Below are 17,204 nucleotides of genomic sequence, written 5' to 3'. Positions count from 1 at the left end.
GACCTATTTTGAGTGGACTTGTGATTTACACCTACTCCCCTTTTCCTTTCCTTTCTTTCCCAATCTCATCGCAATCATGAGCGCTCAGAAACATTCCGCAGTCCCTTCCTCGGTAACCGATTCCGTCCTCCAGGGCTCGCAACCAGTCCCAGAGGGATCTCACGAGGTGAGCGGGGTGGATTTTGATAAGTTTCAGGGACGAGATATCACCGTCGCAGAGATGGTGGACAACATGGCCCATACCGGTTTCCAGGGCAGTGCGGTTGCCGAGGCTGCTCAAATCATCAATGAAATGGTACGCCCGATATAATTACAATTGCTCAATTCTGTAATCCTTGGAGTCTGATGGTCTGTTTCATTAGCGCGCCTTCCGTGATCCCGAAACGGGAAATAAAACAACCATCTTCCTCGGCTATACATCAAACTTGATTTCCTCCGGTCTTCGTGACACCCTACGTTATTTGGTCAAGCATAATCATGTGTCTGCCATTGTGACGACTGCCGGTGGTGTCGAGGAGGACTTGATCAAATGCTTGGCCCCGACATATCTCGGATCGTTCTCGACTCCCGGTGCTGGACTTCGTGCAAAGGGCCTCAACCGCATTGGCAACCTTCTCGTACCCAACAATAATTACTGTGCCTTTGAGGACTGGGTGGTTCCCATTTTGGATAAGATGTTGGAGGAGCAGGAGGCTGGCAAGGTTAAGGCTCGGGAGACTGGGGATGAGGAAGACGAGGTTCACTGGACGCCAAGCCGCATCACCGAGCGGCTGGGTCGTGAGATCAACCATGAGGATTCGGTTCTCTACTGGGCCGCCCGAAATGGAATTCCCGTATTCTGTCCCGCCCTGACGGATGGATCTCTGGGTGACATGCTTTACTTCCACACCTTCAAGTCTTCCCCACAACGACTCCGGGTGGATATTGTGGACGATGTGCGCCGTATCAACACCATGGCTGTCCGGGCGACACGTGCCGGCATGATCATCTTGGGTGGTGGGCTCGTCAAGCATCACATCGCCAATGCATGCCTGATGCGCAATGGGGCCGAGCACGCCGTGTATGTGAATACCGCACAGGAGTTCGATGGCAGTGATGCGGGTGCACGGCCGGATGAAGCGGTGAGCTGGGGCAAGATCAAGGTGGATGCCAAGTCTGTCAAGGTGAGTTTGGCTGTATTATCCTATTTCTTTGGGGCCAAGCTAACTCAATTCTTAGGTCTATGCTGAGGCTACGGCGGTATTCCCTATGATTGTGGCTGCTTCCTTTGCTCGTGCCGAACGGAAATGATTTCACTCCAGTCTCGGTACCGGGACTTGTTGCCAAGCAATGCGGGAACCCGCGGTCTAGAAATGTTTTTCTTTTCAGGGCCAATCAGTATCCATGAAAAGTGGTTTGGGGTCAAGACCCTTTGATCGCGCAATTGTTTCAGGATCGGGATCCCTACAATCTGTACGGAGTACGGAGTACAAGATGTATGATCGGCCTCTATAGCCATGTCTGATATTCCCGATGTGCCTGAAACAGAATCAGGGATTCAAAGGCTTCAGTGGCGACGGGGAAAGGGGGAAATTCCGATAAGCCGAGTTCGCCACCTGGGCACATCCCAAGGATATTCCCCTGAGTGGGGAATCAGCACACCGACTTTGTTGTGTATAACTAACAAGTGGTAACTAGTTATAGGTCTATTAGATAGATATCAGGTGATATAAGGGTTTCAACCCTATCTGCATATACATACATAGTCCAAAAGCCTCTATACAGACCTACCGAATTTCCCCCGGACTCGTTCTTTTTTCTTATCTTTTTCCTTTTTTTTTCTTTTCTTTTTCTACTTTTTTTTCCCCTCTGACTCCTTCTTTTTCTTCTTTTCTTCTTTTGTTTTTCTTCTTTTCTTCTTATCTTCCCCCTCTACTACAGTTCATTCTTTTTCTCCAGTCTCTCTCGGACCCCTTCTCTCCACATCTGGGGCCGCAACCTTCTTCTTATCCGATAAGCCCTTATCTTTATAGGACCTCGGAGTATATTAAACCCATTGGAACTGGGGTTTCCAATTGAAAGGCCATGGATCCCTTACCCAATTTGACGGTTGGGACTGAGGATACGATAAATACAGAGACCGACTCAATCCAATCCCCCGAACCATCACGTTCAACTCAGCCCGCCCCAATACGTCCCTCAGAAGAGCTAGAACATGCATATTGGGCAGAGTACGAAGAGGACACAACGGTACCAGATGAGGATGAGATGAAAGAGATCGACGGTGGTGACTCGGATTACAGTGCCAGTGATCGTAGGTGTCAACAATACAAACAAGGTCACGGAACATCCATTTACTAACCCCCTAACAGACAAGTATTGGGAAACAAACTTCTTTCGGGATTTGGGAGATCCCGAATACATTCCCACCGAAAAGGCCCGCCTGACGTGGACCTTAAAGGGTGTTCGGGGCACCCCCGAGAACCCCAATCGGGACAAAGTCATTCGCTCCCCGCCAGCATTTGTTGGAGGGTATTGGTGGCGAATCAAGTTCTACCCTCGGGGGAACAATGTCAATGCATTGAGCGTCTACCTCGAATGCTCGGCCACAATGCCCGCTCCAGAGGGCAAGCTTCCTGGAATGGAATTTACAGTCCGTCGAGGCGCAGCCGATGCTTCACTGGATGATAGCACGCCGGATATCCAAATAAAGACTACAGCTACAGACGACGCGGCAGCATGGTTTGAGAACTACATTTCTCGATATCCTGCGGCCAACAACAACCCCCAATCTGATCATGGAACCTCGGATTCTTGGCGTGTGCCCGCACAGGTCGGTGTCATTGTATACAACCCACAAGAGCCACGCACTGGGTGGATGCAGTCTTCTTGTCATCAATTCAACACTCACAACCTGGACTGGGGGTGGACATATTTCCACGGCCCATGGGACCAAATCCATTCACGCCGGCGGGGTCAACATCGTGCCCTCTTGAACGACGACACGCTCTCGTTTGACGCGTACATTCGTGTAGTGAATGACCCCACCAAGTCACTCTGGTGGCACCCAAGCGATTCCGAGCCAACTTGGGACAGTATGGCCTTGACCGGTTATCGACCTCTGGGTGACTCGATCATCAATCATAGCCCAGAGGTAGCTGGGCTTGCCTCGTGGCTGCACGTTGCCCCATTCTGCAAGATCATTCAAAGTATTAACGTACTTGAACATCTCACCAATGCCGATGCTAGGCCAAAGCCTCTATGTGACGCTCTTCAAAGGCTTCTGTGGCAGCTTCGCCGCCGGACACTCTCCCCGAGCTATGTCGATACGGACGTCGTGACTACCACTCTGCGCAATCTGCACGAGTTTTCGAGCGATGTGTCCGAATTCTGGGAGCGCCTGCGTCGCACCTTGGAGCTGGAACTGAAAGGAACGGAGGCCGGTAAACAATTCGCTCACCTCTTTGACAGTCCGGTTGTACATGGTCTATCTTCTGATGGCGAAGCCGCCGTGAACATGCTGCCGACTGAGTTCAACTCGCGTATTTACGTGCCAGTTGATCAAGCCAAGTCTACCTCCGAAGCTGTTAGTGGATACTTGAGTGCTAAGCCCGGTCGTTGGTCGCTTCCACCACTTCTTCATGTTGAGCTCGGCCGCCATACTCTGGACAAGGCCAAACGCTGGCAGCTGCGGTATGACAAAGTGGATATGGAGGAGGAGCTGGATCTGACTCCCTGGGTGGTTGATGGGCAGGGTAGCAAGTATGTCCTTTATGGCTATATTGTTCATCGTGGCCGCCGCACCTCGGGCAAGTTCTTTAGCATCCTTCGCCCAGCGGGTCCGGGTACTACATGGCTGGCTTTTGACGATGGCAGTGACAACCGCGTGGAGTGTTTGACTCAAAAAACAGCCATGGGCCCACACCTTGGTCTTGATCCTTCCCAGACTGTAGATCACAAGAAGGGTCATGACGTACCTGTCGTGGCAATGTATATCCGTGGTGATATGATATCGGAGCTTTTGCCTGGTCCCCAAGAACCTTGGGAAGTTCCCGAGACCCTGAAACAATACTATGAAACAGGCGTGTATCACACTGGTGGCAAGCCTGCGGATGATGTCCAGGTTGAGGTTTATGCGCTTCCCCAATATGACCAGCTGACCAGCCTATTTGACGCCTACGATCTCATGGCGCAGGCCAAAGCGGCAAATAGTGTCATGTACATCACTCTGCCCCGCTCATCACGCTTAGTGGAACTACGCAAAAGGATTGCTATATGGAAGTCCTCGGGCTCCGAACCTATTGGTCCCGAGCGGGTTCGTTTCTGGCAGATTGGTAATTCCTTTGCTCAATCTGGATCATCGTTGGCGTTTGATCGCACTACAGATCTGAATGTTCCGCTGGACCCTTCGTTGAGCACCATACGGTTCTGGATGGAAACCATCTCGGAAGGTACGTGATTTCACCTTGGTTTCTTTTCTAACCATGATCACCCGCTAATCTTCAGCAGAGGATGCTCAATTCTTCGCCATCCCAGATCCCCCTGCGGTTACCACTTCGGAAGATAAGCCTGATGAACTTGTCGTCGAGGACTTGGTACACGGAGCTTCTGAAAATGTGGCATCTGTGGGCGAAGGAGATGCTGTGGCTAGCTCATCAGGAAATGCTCCCCATGAGAGACCTGTTGCTTTAGATATCGTCAACTCGATTGTCGATGACGCATCACCGCCTCCATTGCCCACATTGTCTCCAGAGAATGATGCTTTTGCCACTGAACGGGCAGAACAGGAAGTGGTACTAGCTGCTATCGCTGCCCATGATCAACAAGCCACGGCTGCTGTTACGGTAACTCCATCAACAGAGGCCACAAGCTCCGCTCCCATATCACCTTCCGCAGCAGAAGTTCAACCTCGACCACAAACTCAACCTGAGGTTAAGTTACCTGTTGGCCATACATACTACTTTATTCAAATCTTCGACGTAGACCGTCAAGTTCTTCGTACCGTGGGATCATTCTTCTCCAAGCTTGATGCCAACGTCAAAGCGTCCATCCGACGCCACTTACAGCGGCCTCTTCGTCAAGACTTCCTCATGTGGAAGCGAGTTGATGGGGCTGCCGTTACCACCGTGTCGCCTGCTGACAGCTTCGATGATGTGGTGGCTCCGCACGGAGCATGTTTCATCGTCGGGGATAAGTTGACCAAGGAGAAGTAAGTACACATAGATATGGCTTTCAACCTTTGCTCTTTGATTCTAACACAAACACAGGCGTACTCAAATTGCATCATCAGGATTGTTCACTGGTCCTGACCGTCTAATTCAGTACCTGTGGGCCGATTCTCGCGGTCATCCAATCCAAGGTTTCACCGGCACTAAGACCATCGAAGCCACCTTCACAACCGACTACTACAGTGGTTGCTTCCTCAAAGGTTACCACCATGGTAGAGGCAAGCACATCTCGAGCACAGGCATGGCATACGAAGGCGAATTCATCTTTGGCCGGCGTCACGGCCAAGGCAAGCTAACTTACCCCACCGGCGACTCATACGACGGTGATTGGGCTGAAGATGTATGCCATGGACAAGGTACTTACATTGAAAAAACGACAGGCAACAAGTATGTCGGCGGTTTCAAAGATGGCAAACGCCACGGCAAGGGCATCAGCTACTGGGAGGTGGCTGATGCAGAGTTGGACCTATGCCAAATCTGCTACACCGAGGAAATGGATGCAGTCTTCGCCGAGTGTGGTCACCTTTGTTCCTGTGTGACTTGTGCGAACCTCGTGAATCTGTGTCCCATATGTCGCAAAGAGGTCAAGAAGGTGATTAAGATTTATCGGGTATAGAGTACGGAGTAGTATCTGGGGTATTTTTGTTGGACTATAGACGGGATGCTCCTTTTTAACCTTTTTGGGCACTTACATTTTAGCGAATGGCGATTTGGGATATGGGGAGTGATGCGATTGATTTGCGATTGATTTTATATACACATACCACCCGGGTGGATTTAGATTGATATACGCAATTCTTATACTATATTCAACTATGCCTTGTGTCGTTTTGAAATAACACAGTGTAGAGTACGTGATTTAGCACAATCGTACATCAAATTGCTTTTTTATTTTTTTATATTTTTTTGAAACACAGTTTGATCTTGATTGAACAAAAGGTATATCCAATGCGCCGGGTCCCGGACCTAATACATGATGCTTTTTGACTTGCCTGAAGAAAAACGAAGAATTATACACAAGGGATGATCACATTGATCATTTGCTGGCCTTCTTGGCCGACTTCTTATCCTTCTTCTCGACCTTGCTCTTGGCCACGGTCTTCTTCTCTTCCTTTTCCGTGGTCACCGGCTTCTTCTCTTCCTTAGCCTTAGTGGCAGGCTTCTTATCTTCCTTAACCACAGCCTTCTTCTCACCCTTTGGCTCAGTGGTAGACTTCTTTGAGGAAACGGCCTTGGTCTCTTCTTCCAGGCTCGGTGTTGCTGTCTCGCTTGTCTTCTCTGACACCTCAGCCTTGCTCTTCTTGGGCTTGTTCAGAACACCCTTGGGGTTAAGACCCTTGCGACGAATACGGTTGCGCTCAGCGCGAGCAATGCGCTCGGCATCCTCAGGATCCTCGAAGGAGCTGAAGGCACCACCTTCGAAATCAGCGGCGTGGCCGTTCTCGTCAACAATCGGGGTCCTGTCAATGGACTCGTCGTCCGTGGAGTCAGCCGAGGAAGCACTGCGAGCCTTCTTGGGGCCCTTGGAACGGGATTCGGTGTCGTCCGACTTGGCCACGGGGGTTACGGCAGTCTTCTTGAGCTTGCAGACGTAGAAACCGTCAACGTTCTCGCGGTGGGGGAAGTAACGGCGGGTGAGCGCCATCTTGGGATCGAAAGTCTTGCCCATATAGCTGAGGAATCCAGGGCTACCGAAGCCACCAAGGCCGGTATCCACGATCTTAACATTGGGACGCTTGCGAAGAACATACTGCACAACAGCCTCGTTCTCTTCAACTGTCACACTGCAAGTAGAGTAGACAACGTATCCACCGGTCTTGGAAGTGTGGTCGACAGAATCAATTGCAGCCAAAAGAAGCTGGCGCTGCATGTGGGGAATGGCGAGGAAATCACGCTCGTTCTTGGAGGTCTTGACACTAGGATCCTTCGAGATGACACCAGTACCGGTGCAGGGAGCATCGAGCAAAACACGATCGAAGCCACCCATGGCCTTGGGGAAAGCAGTGCGGGCATCCATGTTCGTCACAATGGTGTTCTTGCAGCCGAGACGGTGAATGTTACCAATCAAACCCTTGGCACGGGGCTTACTGGCATCGTTTGCGACGACACAGCCAGTGTTGCGCATCAGGGCGGACATGTATGTCGTCTTACCACCGGGGGCAGAGGCCATATCGAGGACTCGCTCATTAGGCTGGGGGGCGAGAGCCATGACGGGGAGGAAAGAAGAGGCAGCCTGGAGAATGTAGTGACCAGCCAGGTACTCGGGGGTGGCACCCAGGGGAACCGGAGACTCGAAGACTTGCAGGCCAACCTTGGACCATTTGCCAACGGGCTCGAGGACAACACCACGGTTGATGAGGGCCTGGGCGAGAGATCGGCGGTTGGTTCGCAGAGTGTTGGTACGGATAACGACAGGGCGAGGAGTCTCGTTAGCTTCGAAGAAGGCAAAGGCCTCTCTGGGGGTGAACAGGTTGAAGAGCTTCTCGGCCAGGAATCGAGTGTAGCCGTAGTATGTGCAGATATCGTCGAGCAGGAGATCGATATAGTCGGTGCGCGACTTACCGGGCAGGCCGAGGGTCTTCAGATCACCCAGGATTCGAATGGTATCTGTGATGCGCTGGCGAAGCAGCTGCAGATCAGGGGCGAGACCCTGCTGGGCTTGGTCGGTGAACACATCGGGTGCAGCGATATTGGTCTGCATGGCGGCTTCCTGCATTTCCTGCTCAGCGGCCTCCTCCTCCTCTTGTTGCTCAGCATCCAATTTCCGCGACAGACCCTCGATGTTGGCGGCGGTCAATCTCTCTTCGGCATCGGAATCCTCGTCGTCAGAGAACATGGCTCCACGGGTGTGGCCCTCGTCGTCAGAGTCGACAACCGAGTTATCATCCTCTAGGTCAGACAATCCTTCAACCTGATCGTCGCTATCCATTGAGCCGTCACTGATCCCATCGAGATCACCGAACTCATCATCCATATCTTCATCATCATCAGACATAGGCACCGGCACAGCCTTCTTTGTAACTGCGGGCTGCTTCTTCGATTCCTTGGAATCGGCCTTGAGAGCAGCACCATTGACCTTCTTCTTCTTGGGGACTTCCTTCTTCGAGACAGACTCATCGGCATCAGATCTGCGACGCTTTGATGGTGCAGGCTTCGGAGGTGCCTCAGCCGCGCCAGCCTTGCGTTTCTTGAGCATTGTGATTTTTGACTCATCGAGCGGGGCCGGAGGGCCCTGCTTCTTCATACGGCGACCGACACCCATTGTAAAAAAGTGGTGTATATGGGGACGTTAATGGTGTTTGCTTTCTGGGAGCTTGTAATTTCTTTCCGTCTTTTTTTTTCTCTTCGGGCGGTAACCATCAGCAGTACAGAAGTAACAAAAGCGGTGTACGTATTTACATTGGATGCCTTAGTTCCAAGGTGTCTATGCCCCATCGGCATCAAGCGCCTTGATGTGCAACATATCCAGAATATCCACTACTCCAACCTATCGCCTTGGATTTGCTTTCTCTCTCTATTTCTTTTCCTTGAGAATCTCTACTACCCGATCTCAATTGCTCAACATGTCGGAGCTAACCTTTACCAAATCATTCCTGTCCATGCTGGACTCGCGGCCTATCAAGCTTCGCGCTGATCATGTCTCCGATCCAGAGCAGATTGGACTACGAGTTCCCGTTAGTCTTGATGCGAACATTCCCTCAGCTTGATTTACCAATAAATATCATTTTAACATGCTTTCTGCAAATTATAGTACACCCTCCCCCGCCTTTCAGCCCCGCACCCTCCGATGCCCAAAAAAGTGAGGTCAACACAGGCACCAGGCTCATCCAAATCAATCACTGTCCGCGTCAAGTCTGCCCGCAATCCTGCTCTGGAATTCTTGATCTCCAATGCCGCTCTATCGACCACCTCGGTCCAGGACATCCGAGATGCTGTGCGATTGCGCGTCACCGATGCGCAGGGAGGCCAAGTTCCGCTAGAGAAGATCAAGATCCTATACAAGCGCAAGCCAGTGACTGGAACCGGGAAGACATTGGCCGAGGTATTGGCAGATGAGCCTGCCATTTTGGCGGGAGGCAAAGAAGTCGAGATCGGGGTTATGATCATCGGTGGCGCCCAGGTAGTTGAAACTGCTGTGGCTCAACCGGATATCACAGAGAAGCGGGATGAATCACCGCCCAAGGCCGCTGTAGGTCCGAGTGGTGAGGAAGTGTTGAATACAGAGGCTTTCTGGGATGACCTGCAAGGCTATCTCCAGCAGCGATTGAAGGACGAGGAAGAAGCAAAAAAGTTGAGATTGGTGTTCAAGGAAGCGTGGAGTTCAACCAAGTAGAGTATATCTACATAACAGCGCAGCGAAATAATGTCAATATCGAATGATACCTGTACTTGTTCTAGTTTCACATACGTCTCGTGTCGGTGATAATCTAACAACCCTACATATGTGTATATTCGATGAATAGTATGGATTTAAATGTTATACACACACATGAGCTATCAGTATCCAAGGCACAAGCTACATAGGCACATCGAAGAACGGGAGAAAAGAAAAACTTATCCACAGCAAGCAATACGACAAATATTGAGATCATTCAAAAGGCTATCAGGCACTTGAAAACAGATCAAGACCTATCACAGCAAATGGAACAGTGTTTGAACAAGATATGTTCTAGTTCCCATAGAAAGCAGACCGTGTACTGAAACAGTTGAAGGGAAGAAAACATCCACGCACGCCAGGGAATCTTTGTCGAACATGGTTATCAGCAAAGTAAAAAAGTACACATGTTGAAAAAAGAAATTAAAAAAAGAAGCAAAATCACGTAGGATAGCATAATTAACCACACAGTGTCGGTGAACACCGTTGCAAATGCTCAAAAGAACTGGTCCAGTCGCTCATCCAGTTCATGGGATCATACAGAAAACGACAAACAAACGCGAAAAGATACACACACAGGTATAACGCAAAAAGAATCATACACGGGTTTTTCATTCCGTCGTTTTAATCATCGGGAAAAGGCCTTGGCCACGCCATCTCCGCCACCGCCGACAACCCATTTACCATCACGGCTCCATACCACGGAACAAACTCCTTCATCGCGCATTAGCCGGTAGCTTGTCAGCTCCTGGGTACAGCTGCGCTTCTCAAGATTCCAGAATCGCAAGCTTGCATCATGGCCAGCCGAAACGAGCTCACGCCCATTCGGGGATAATGCCAGTGAGGCTATCGCAGCAGGATGAGCAAGCATTGTGTATGTACATTGACCTATATCAAATGTTAGCGCGTTGTGGGGAGTTGCAAGGTCCTCCAGATGCCACTCACCACTATTCGCATCAAAGAAGCGGATGTACCGGTCCTCGTAACCACTGATGATTACACCCTCTACGCTGCTTGAACCAGTAGCTCCGTGAACCACTGCTTCTTCTTCAGCAATCGCGCGGTTGGGGTCAAGATTAACAGTTCCATCAAAGCCGACAGTGGTGGCGACGACTGAGTTCACCCCAGTAGCAGGCGTGCCATCATATGTCTCGAGACTGGCCATACCCGCAACTTCTTCGCCTGTCCGCGTGTCGTAGACAATAATAGAGGCATCCGAGTAGGAGACGACAAAGTTGACGCCTGCAAGAGACAAGGGGCTGATGCATGTTGGGGAAGGAGAATTGGTGCGGGGGATGCGATGAACAATGGTGTACTGGAGAGATGTAGTTGTAGCAACATTGGGTTGAGGGATTGTTTGGATGTTGGAACCGGAAGACATTGAGTTTGAGTTCGCCCGATGACGGCCTTTTGCAACCGGGGGTGAGTAAGGTTGAAGAATGTCACTGATAGCCCAAATCAAGACGCAGCCATCTGCTGCGCCGGAGGCCAGAAGGATTCGATCAGATCCACCATAGCGACTGCTTGAGTCACCAAAGACAGATCCAACGGTCCCGGGAAGAACGCAGAGTCCCCAGACAGCATCCGTATGACCCCCTTCCAAGGTGGCCTTGGGATCAATCCGCCCACGTTCCCATACACGCACGCTGGCATCTTGGCCACCGGAAAACACCCAACCATCACCCAAGATACGGCCGTCACTGGAGACGTTCTGAGACGGTGAGCAGGCGGCAAGGGAAGTCACAGCGCCTTCGTGTCCGCGATGAGTAAAGGAGCTCGTAATGTCCAAACTCTGGTTAGAACCAGCTCCAGAGCTACCAGAAGTAGACGGGATGATCCATCGCTTGATAGTTCCATCGTCGCTGCAAGTGCAGATCTCGGGATATGTTGGGCTACCACCGCCGGTGAAGATGACAGATCGAATCACATCCAAGTGGCCACGCAGCGCAAATCGATATCTGAAGTCTTCCTGCTGTCCGGTGGTCGTAATTGCCTCCCGGGTGTCAATCGCACCATCGTTCTTGCGCATTGATCCCGAACTCTTCCTGCGGTGGGGGAGAGACCCGCTTTTGGTGGACTCAGAGCGCATAAAATTGGCATTTGGGAAAACATCGGTATCCGGACGATGAAGCGGGAGGGGTTCGGTGACCACAAGTTCCTGCTCCGCCGGTTCGTCAAAAGTCCACCCATCCACATCCTCTGTTCTTTCCTCGGTCAAGTTCTGCAGGTTCACATCCTCCTTGACGACTACTCGAGGGCCCTGGACCTCGTATGCCTGGTTTGGGCGATCATCCATTGTGCCCTGTTCGTATACCTGGGTTCGACTTTGGATTGGTGCGACAGGGGCTTGCTGCGGGTCCATCGACCGTCGATCCATGCCATCCCGAGGAAGATACTGGTTTTGAGCACGAGCCATGGCATTGTCAGAATAGTGATTGGACATGGGTTGGTGGTTTTGTAAGGCCATTTCACGTGCCATAACATGATTCGTTTTCTGCCGTTGCTGCTGGAGATAAGCCTCCTCGAGGTTCTGTTGCGACAGCTGTGAATTGCCATAAAGCTGGCCTGACATGTCGGAGTCGTTCATGTCAGGTGTCGGGTGAGAGGCGGGTATAACATGGTACGCGATTTCGTGGGAAGCTTTGGACAGGTATCCTCGGACTTTGTCTATGTCTTCAAACTGACCTTCCTGCTGGTTCTCGTTCTCGTGTTCTTCGTCATTCGCATGGTCCGTGCTCGGCTTAGGACGATGCGCTGGTGAATAACCCAGTTAATATTTCCACGTCGCGTGCTAGCATACAATTGCAAGTCACATACCTTTCAGGAAGTTGACACTTTCACGTGCAGCATCTTTGGGATCCTTGGAGTCTTCGGATTTTTCGTTGTTCGAAAGCTTCTTGACCTTCTCCCTCTCCCTCTTCAGAGCGGTCTCCATCAGCCGAACATGCTTCCCAAGAGACTCATGCAGGCGCTTGCTTGTGCGCAGATCACCTTCTAATCGGCCAATGCGGGACTTCATCTCTGCCCGTTCAATCTCCCATGCATTGCGGTCGCGCTCATGTCGGTGCCATTCCGTCTGTAGGAAGCGCATTACACCTGGAGACGGAGATCAGTCAATGGCATTCAAGAAATCAGGTAGATTCTTGCTCACCCTGTAATGTGTATTCCGTCCCCTGTGGGCCATTCGAACCATCCATGCCGCCGGGCATTCCTCCGATCCCAGCCATGGCTGATGGAGATTGCCAGGACATCAACAAACACGGGACGGGTCAAGGCTCGGAGGGGTCAAAAGTACTGCAGGAGGTACCAAGGGCGAAATCAGGCCGGTAGTAAATCGAGTAACGTGTAAGGTGTGAGCTTCGGTTTCTCCTGACCCCGGTAAATCGTATCCGCAGTAAGCGAACCAAGTCCCCTAATGGCGACGGTAAGGAACCACGTCCCACACCGTGTCAGCCTGTGTATGAGGTCCTAAGGAGGAAGATCCAAGGGGGAACAAGATCAAGATCGGACAATGATAGCAAAGTTATGAGAATGTGCCTTCACTGATCTTTTGTTATGGTGAAGATGGCTTGGCCTTGGGGGCTACTGACCGCCTTCTAGATGGAGAAGATTGACCTGCGCGTTACCTCCAGGTTTGGAGGTACATAGTTGGGTAAGCAATTGGACGAATTGGGGGGGGGGGGGGGGGGGGGGGCGGGTTTAAGTTGCACATGAAAGAAGTTTTTGTGTGATGGAAGATTCAATAGGTTTCAGAGCAACAATTAAGCCAGGTTGAGTGGGTTGACTCCTATCTTTCCAGACACCCACTATATGACCTCCATGGCTAACTATAACAACCTGCAAGTATATACCTACAGCATAGATGTACCGCAGACTTGAATACTATAATTGTTTGATGTGTATGGATTCTCTGATATCTACATTGATATCGAGCTTGACAGTTGGCTCTTGCGGAATTAAAACGATATCATTTGACTCTTTATAGAACAGCTCAATATTGACCATTTTTTTCAACCAAAGCCTTTTCTAATAACTTGTGTTCAATAGGTTATAGGTTCAAATGCTAAATTTGCTCGTGGTCTCATACAATAATCTTCATGCTATGGTTCATTTTGCTCTAGAACTCGAGCTCTTCCACCTCCATTCCACAGTCTACACACGTCTTGACACTAATTCCAGTTTCTGAATTCTCAACGGATCGACCCCATTGATGAACATGCTTCCGCCCAGAACCGAGATCATCGCCAAACTCTCCACCTGAAGCACCTTGTCGATTGCGTCGGTAGGCCTCCACACGTGTGCGTTTCTTCAGCTCCTGCAGCTTCGTTTTAAATTTGGCCTCTCGTCGCCGTTTCTTATCACCTTCTCGCCGCTCAAACTCGGCGTCCAGCGCCTCCGTTGAGCCCCATTTCTTCTCTGAAAATGCATATTCTTCGACCTGATATCGTAGATACAACATCATGCTGTTCCATGTAGACTTGTGTGGATTCGGACGCTCGAGGCGTGGAAGGAGCTCTTCATCTCGGAGTTCAGCTGCGCGCAGGCAGATTAGCACATCTCTATTCTCATAGGCGGCAATTGAATACTCACGATCTGTCAAGAGATAATCTTCTTTTGCTTCCGTCTTGGTCAACAAACTGTATTTTTCTGGGTGCTTCTCCTTGCAAGCATGACAGATGCAACATTTCAGTTCTTCTTCCCATTTCCAATCAATTTCGAGACTGCCACATTCACGACATGTCTTCTGCTTGCTTTTATCATCTAAGACACTCAGACCAGGTTCAAAGGGTCCCTCCCGATTTCGCTTTAGTGATTGCAATATTTGATGGCGTTCCCATTCCTTCTGCGTCATATGTACTGGCTTTTGTACATCTTTCCCATCTGGCACGTGTAGTTGTTTATTGAACGGGTCATCCTCCTGGGTCAAAAATCCACCCTTCGTATCGGTCATCTTGCTAAAGTCATAGTCGACATAGCTTGTGAAGTTTCGGGCTGGTTTGATCGAGTCCAGTGGGCGATTGGAAGAAGATGCATCGCGCATATTAGCAGGCTGACCGGATGCCACCATCGAAGTGAACGAACGCTTGACACCTGTTGCGGGTTGGGAGGTATTCGGAGCGGCTTGGGATAATTCGGCTTCACGTTTCTCTCGAAGAGCTTTAGCTTTCATGCGATTAATTTCCTATCAGCAAGACTGGTTAGTTTGGGCTGACCATGTCGCAAACTTCGAGGGAACTTACTATCCTCCGTTGTTGTTCCGGAGTGATAGGAGCGCGCGGAAGTTGTCCTGCCTCTGAGCCCTTGGGCTGTGCAGGAGGGGTCGAGGGCCGTTCTGCTGACATTTTGGGATTAATCTCTCAACCGTAATGGCTGTTTTCCTTGTCACCTGAGTGAGATGAGCAAGGCGGAAGGCGGAAGGCGGAAGGCGGAAGGCAACCAGACTCCCCGATCTGTCAATCACGTGATATCCGTATAAATCGACGTCATTGGGGCCCAGTAAACAATTTTGGAGTTATCGGCTTGAATTGGCAAAGAAATCGATTAAACCGAGAAGCTATGAGTCTCCAGCCGGGTAATCGAAGTCGTCCTCTCGATCTTGGCCGTACAAAACCTCACACACGCCCCCTACCGGCACATCCATAACGGCGTCGGTTCCTTCACTCCAAATTTCCCGCCAATTCACCTTGCGATTTTGGGGTCCCATGATCTGGTAGGAGGTAGCACCGGGCTTCATCTTGGTAGCACCACCGGGACGTCTCCGTGCTTTTCCATCAATCACCGATACATTCGCGACTTCATCGACAATGTTCTCGATGCTGTGCATGGGCAAAGTAAGATAGCCTGTATTATATGTGGCAAGCGCAGCATAAATGTAGATAAGAAACATCACCAGCCACGCGGGTATTGCCAGAGACCACCAACGGTTGGGATAATAGTAGATGCCTAGCTGATGGAGGAATGGCGATGGGAGATAAGACCATAGGAGGTAAAACACTAAGTTTGTCCGGTCAGTATGCGGGAGACTACAAAGGGCAATTTTCCACGAGACTTACGAAAAGCCAATGACGAAGCCAAGTATAACACGAAACCATAGTATTCATAGGTAGGAACCTTCGGACTGGCGCGCGGAACGGTGGTTGCGCGACGAGCTGACTTGGCGACTGCCGCCTCGGTATCGTTGGGAGTCTCGACATCGGAACTGTCCGGAGTAGTTGGACGTGATGTAGTAGTCGAGAAGGGCGGCCGAAGAAGAGAAGTGAGGGAGGGAGAGGGCGGTAGAGGGGTAGGTGGACGATTGTAGAACGGAGGCGCAAATGCATTGGGGCCGTGGAGAGAGCCGGAGGATTGGCGAAATGGATGATTTCGGTCAAGATTAGAAGAATCGTCGGAGTCTGTATCAGAGAATGATTGATGCTCTAGCGAGTAGTGCGACTGGAAATCCGCATCGTCTTCCACCTCAATCTCCTCATAGCCGGGGGAGGTGATACTGGCGTCTTCATAACTCTCTTGCGGTTCGTCCGGGGATATAGGGTCTTCAGCCAGCAGAGGTGGGAAGGGCTGCTTAGCCTCGAACGAATTGAACGTCCTTGCCGAGTTCTCCATTTTGCGAACTGACGAAGAGTTGATGTTGTTGATATCTCCCCTTTTTCTGCAATCATCACCAGATTCACCGCTCTCCCCATCTTTACACCTTTTGTACTTGAACTTTTGAGATTCATATTTGATACTCGATTCGTTTTCTTATATGTATGACTGTCTCTTCATGTTCCAAGTATAATAATGAATTGTGTGAGCTATCTTGGATAGGATTGGATTTTTGTGAGGCGATATATGTTGTAGTTCTCTAGTTGACACAGATCGATATCCCATCTGGACATTTGTTCCAACTTAATCATACATGGACAAAGGTCCGAGAAGATCTATAGCAAGATATCTTAACACAATTCATTATTAGATATACACCCAACTATGTCCTCCAGTTCCCTCTCGGATCGACTCCGTTGCGAAGGCGGACACTCCGCTCTCGGCCCCTCCGACTCGGACTTCGAACTCCCCAATTTCCTTTCTATATATATTTTTTTTTCATTCTTGTTCTTTTTGGCCATAACCTCATTCTCCTACCTTACTTTCCCTAAAGTGATCACCCACTATGAATTCCACCGAATTAGAGCATATCCGCGGGGTTTGGGAACGAACCAAGAATGAAAGCCCTATCTATCGCCTACTTCTCTCCGATGTCGATATTATTAGTGCAACCTGTGGCCAAATGCAAGCCCGACTTAAGCTCACAGCGGAACATGTCAATTCCAGGGGCACCATTCATGGGGCTGTCTCTGCAACCATCATCGATTGGGCCGGGGGAATGTCGATAGCCACACATGGATACGAGAGAACGGGCGCAAGTATTGATATCCACGTTTCGTATCTGTCAACTGCCACCATCGGAGATACCCTGGATATCTCTGCCGTTGCGGATCGGGTGGGGAAGTCAATGGCCTTCACAACCATCAAAATCTCCCGAGTCGTCGACAATGAAGTGGGCCCTTTGGTTTCAAAGGGTTCACACACAAAGTTCCTGCCTGTCTCCAAAGAGAATCGTGAACAAAAGAGCTGAAGTCTTA

The 17,204-nt window shown here is 50.3% G+C and overlaps 8 protein-coding genes across 8 annotated transcripts; 4 read left to right on the top strand and 4 right to left on the bottom strand.

Annotated features, from left to right (window-relative positions):
* Nucleotides 1–76: 76 nt before the first annotated feature.
* N7447_003198 (deoxyhypusine synthase) lies at nucleotides 77–1,290 on the top strand (the record flags this gene model as incomplete). The annotated part of the gene is made up of 3 exons (XM_057227473.1): nucleotides 77–295; nucleotides 363–1,163; nucleotides 1,219–1,290. The coding sequence occupies 3 exons, from the start codon at nucleotides 77–79 to the stop codon at nucleotides 1,288–1,290; spliced, it is 1,092 nt and encodes a 363-aa protein (XP_057091489.1).
* A 774-nt stretch (nucleotides 1,291–2,064) lies between these two features.
* On the top strand, nucleotides 2,065–5,823 carry N7447_003197 (putative MATH and UCH domain protein; the record flags this gene model as incomplete). The annotated part of the gene is made up of 4 exons (XM_057227472.1): nucleotides 2,065–2,293; nucleotides 2,352–4,430; nucleotides 4,489–5,188; nucleotides 5,247–5,823. The coding sequence occupies 4 exons, from the start codon at nucleotides 2,065–2,067 to the stop codon at nucleotides 5,821–5,823; spliced, it is 3,585 nt and encodes a 1,194-aa protein (XP_057091488.1).
* Nucleotides 5,824–6,243: 420 nt separating this feature from the next.
* On the bottom strand, nucleotides 6,244–8,469 carry N7447_003196 (rRNA (cytosine-C5-)-methyltransferase NOP2; the record flags this gene model as incomplete). The annotated part of the gene is made up of 1 exon (XM_057227471.1): nucleotides 6,244–8,469. One exon carries the CDS (start codon nucleotides 8,467–8,469, stop codon nucleotides 6,244–6,246), a length of 2,226 nt encoding a protein of 741 aa, XP_057091487.1.
* Nucleotides 8,470–8,770: 301 nt separating this feature from the next.
* Nucleotides 8,771–9,540, top strand: N7447_003195 (uncharacterized protein; the record flags this gene model as incomplete). Its single annotated transcript, XM_057227470.1, has 2 exons — nucleotides 8,771–8,881; nucleotides 8,959–9,540. The coding sequence occupies 2 exons, from the start codon at nucleotides 8,771–8,773 to the stop codon at nucleotides 9,538–9,540; spliced, it is 693 nt and encodes a 230-aa protein (XP_057091486.1).
* A 670-nt stretch (nucleotides 9,541–10,210) lies between these two features.
* Nucleotides 10,211–12,860, bottom strand: N7447_003194 (cell differentiation and development protein Fsr1; the record flags this gene model as incomplete). Its single annotated transcript, XM_057227469.1, has 3 exons — nucleotides 12,734–12,860; nucleotides 12,400–12,678; nucleotides 10,211–12,336 (listed from the first exon to the last, which is right to left on the bottom strand). Exons 1-3 carry the CDS (start codon nucleotides 12,831–12,833, stop codon nucleotides 10,211–10,213), a joined length of 2,505 nt encoding a protein of 834 aa, XP_057091485.1. The 5' UTR covers nucleotides 12,834–12,860.
* Nucleotides 12,861–13,699: 839 nt separating this feature from the next.
* Nucleotides 13,700–14,924, bottom strand: rad14 (DNA repair protein RAD14; the record flags this gene model as incomplete). Its single annotated transcript, XM_057227468.1, has 3 exons — nucleotides 13,700–14,115; nucleotides 14,173–14,764; nucleotides 14,823–14,924. The coding sequence occupies 3 exons, from the start codon at nucleotides 14,922–14,924 to the stop codon at nucleotides 13,700–13,702; spliced, it is 1,110 nt and encodes a 369-aa protein (XP_057091484.1).
* Nucleotides 14,925–15,136: 212 nt separating this feature from the next.
* N7447_003192 (uncharacterized protein) lies at nucleotides 15,137–16,185 on the bottom strand (the record flags this gene model as incomplete). Its single annotated transcript, XM_057227467.1, has 2 exons — nucleotides 15,137–15,576; nucleotides 15,636–16,185. The coding sequence occupies 2 exons, from the start codon at nucleotides 16,183–16,185 to the stop codon at nucleotides 15,137–15,139; spliced, it is 990 nt and encodes a 329-aa protein (XP_057091483.1).
* A 547-nt stretch (nucleotides 16,186–16,732) lies between these two features.
* On the top strand, nucleotides 16,733–17,197 carry N7447_003191 (PaaI family thioesterase; the record flags this gene model as incomplete). Its single annotated transcript, XM_057227466.1, has 1 exon — nucleotides 16,733–17,197. The coding sequence occupies one exon, from the start codon at nucleotides 16,733–16,735 to the stop codon at nucleotides 17,195–17,197; it is 465 nt and encodes a 154-aa protein (XP_057091482.1).
* Nucleotides 17,198–17,204: the final 7 nt, after the last annotated feature.

The sequence above is a fragment of the Penicillium robsamsonii genome, assembly GCF_028829455.1.
Source record: "Penicillium robsamsonii strain IBT 29466 chromosome Unknown utg000001l_segment0_segment0, whole genome shotgun sequence".
NCBI lineage: Eukaryota > Fungi > Ascomycota > Eurotiomycetes > Eurotiales > Aspergillaceae > Penicillium > Penicillium robsamsonii.
This window is presented reverse-complemented; position numbering and strand designations above follow the sequence as displayed.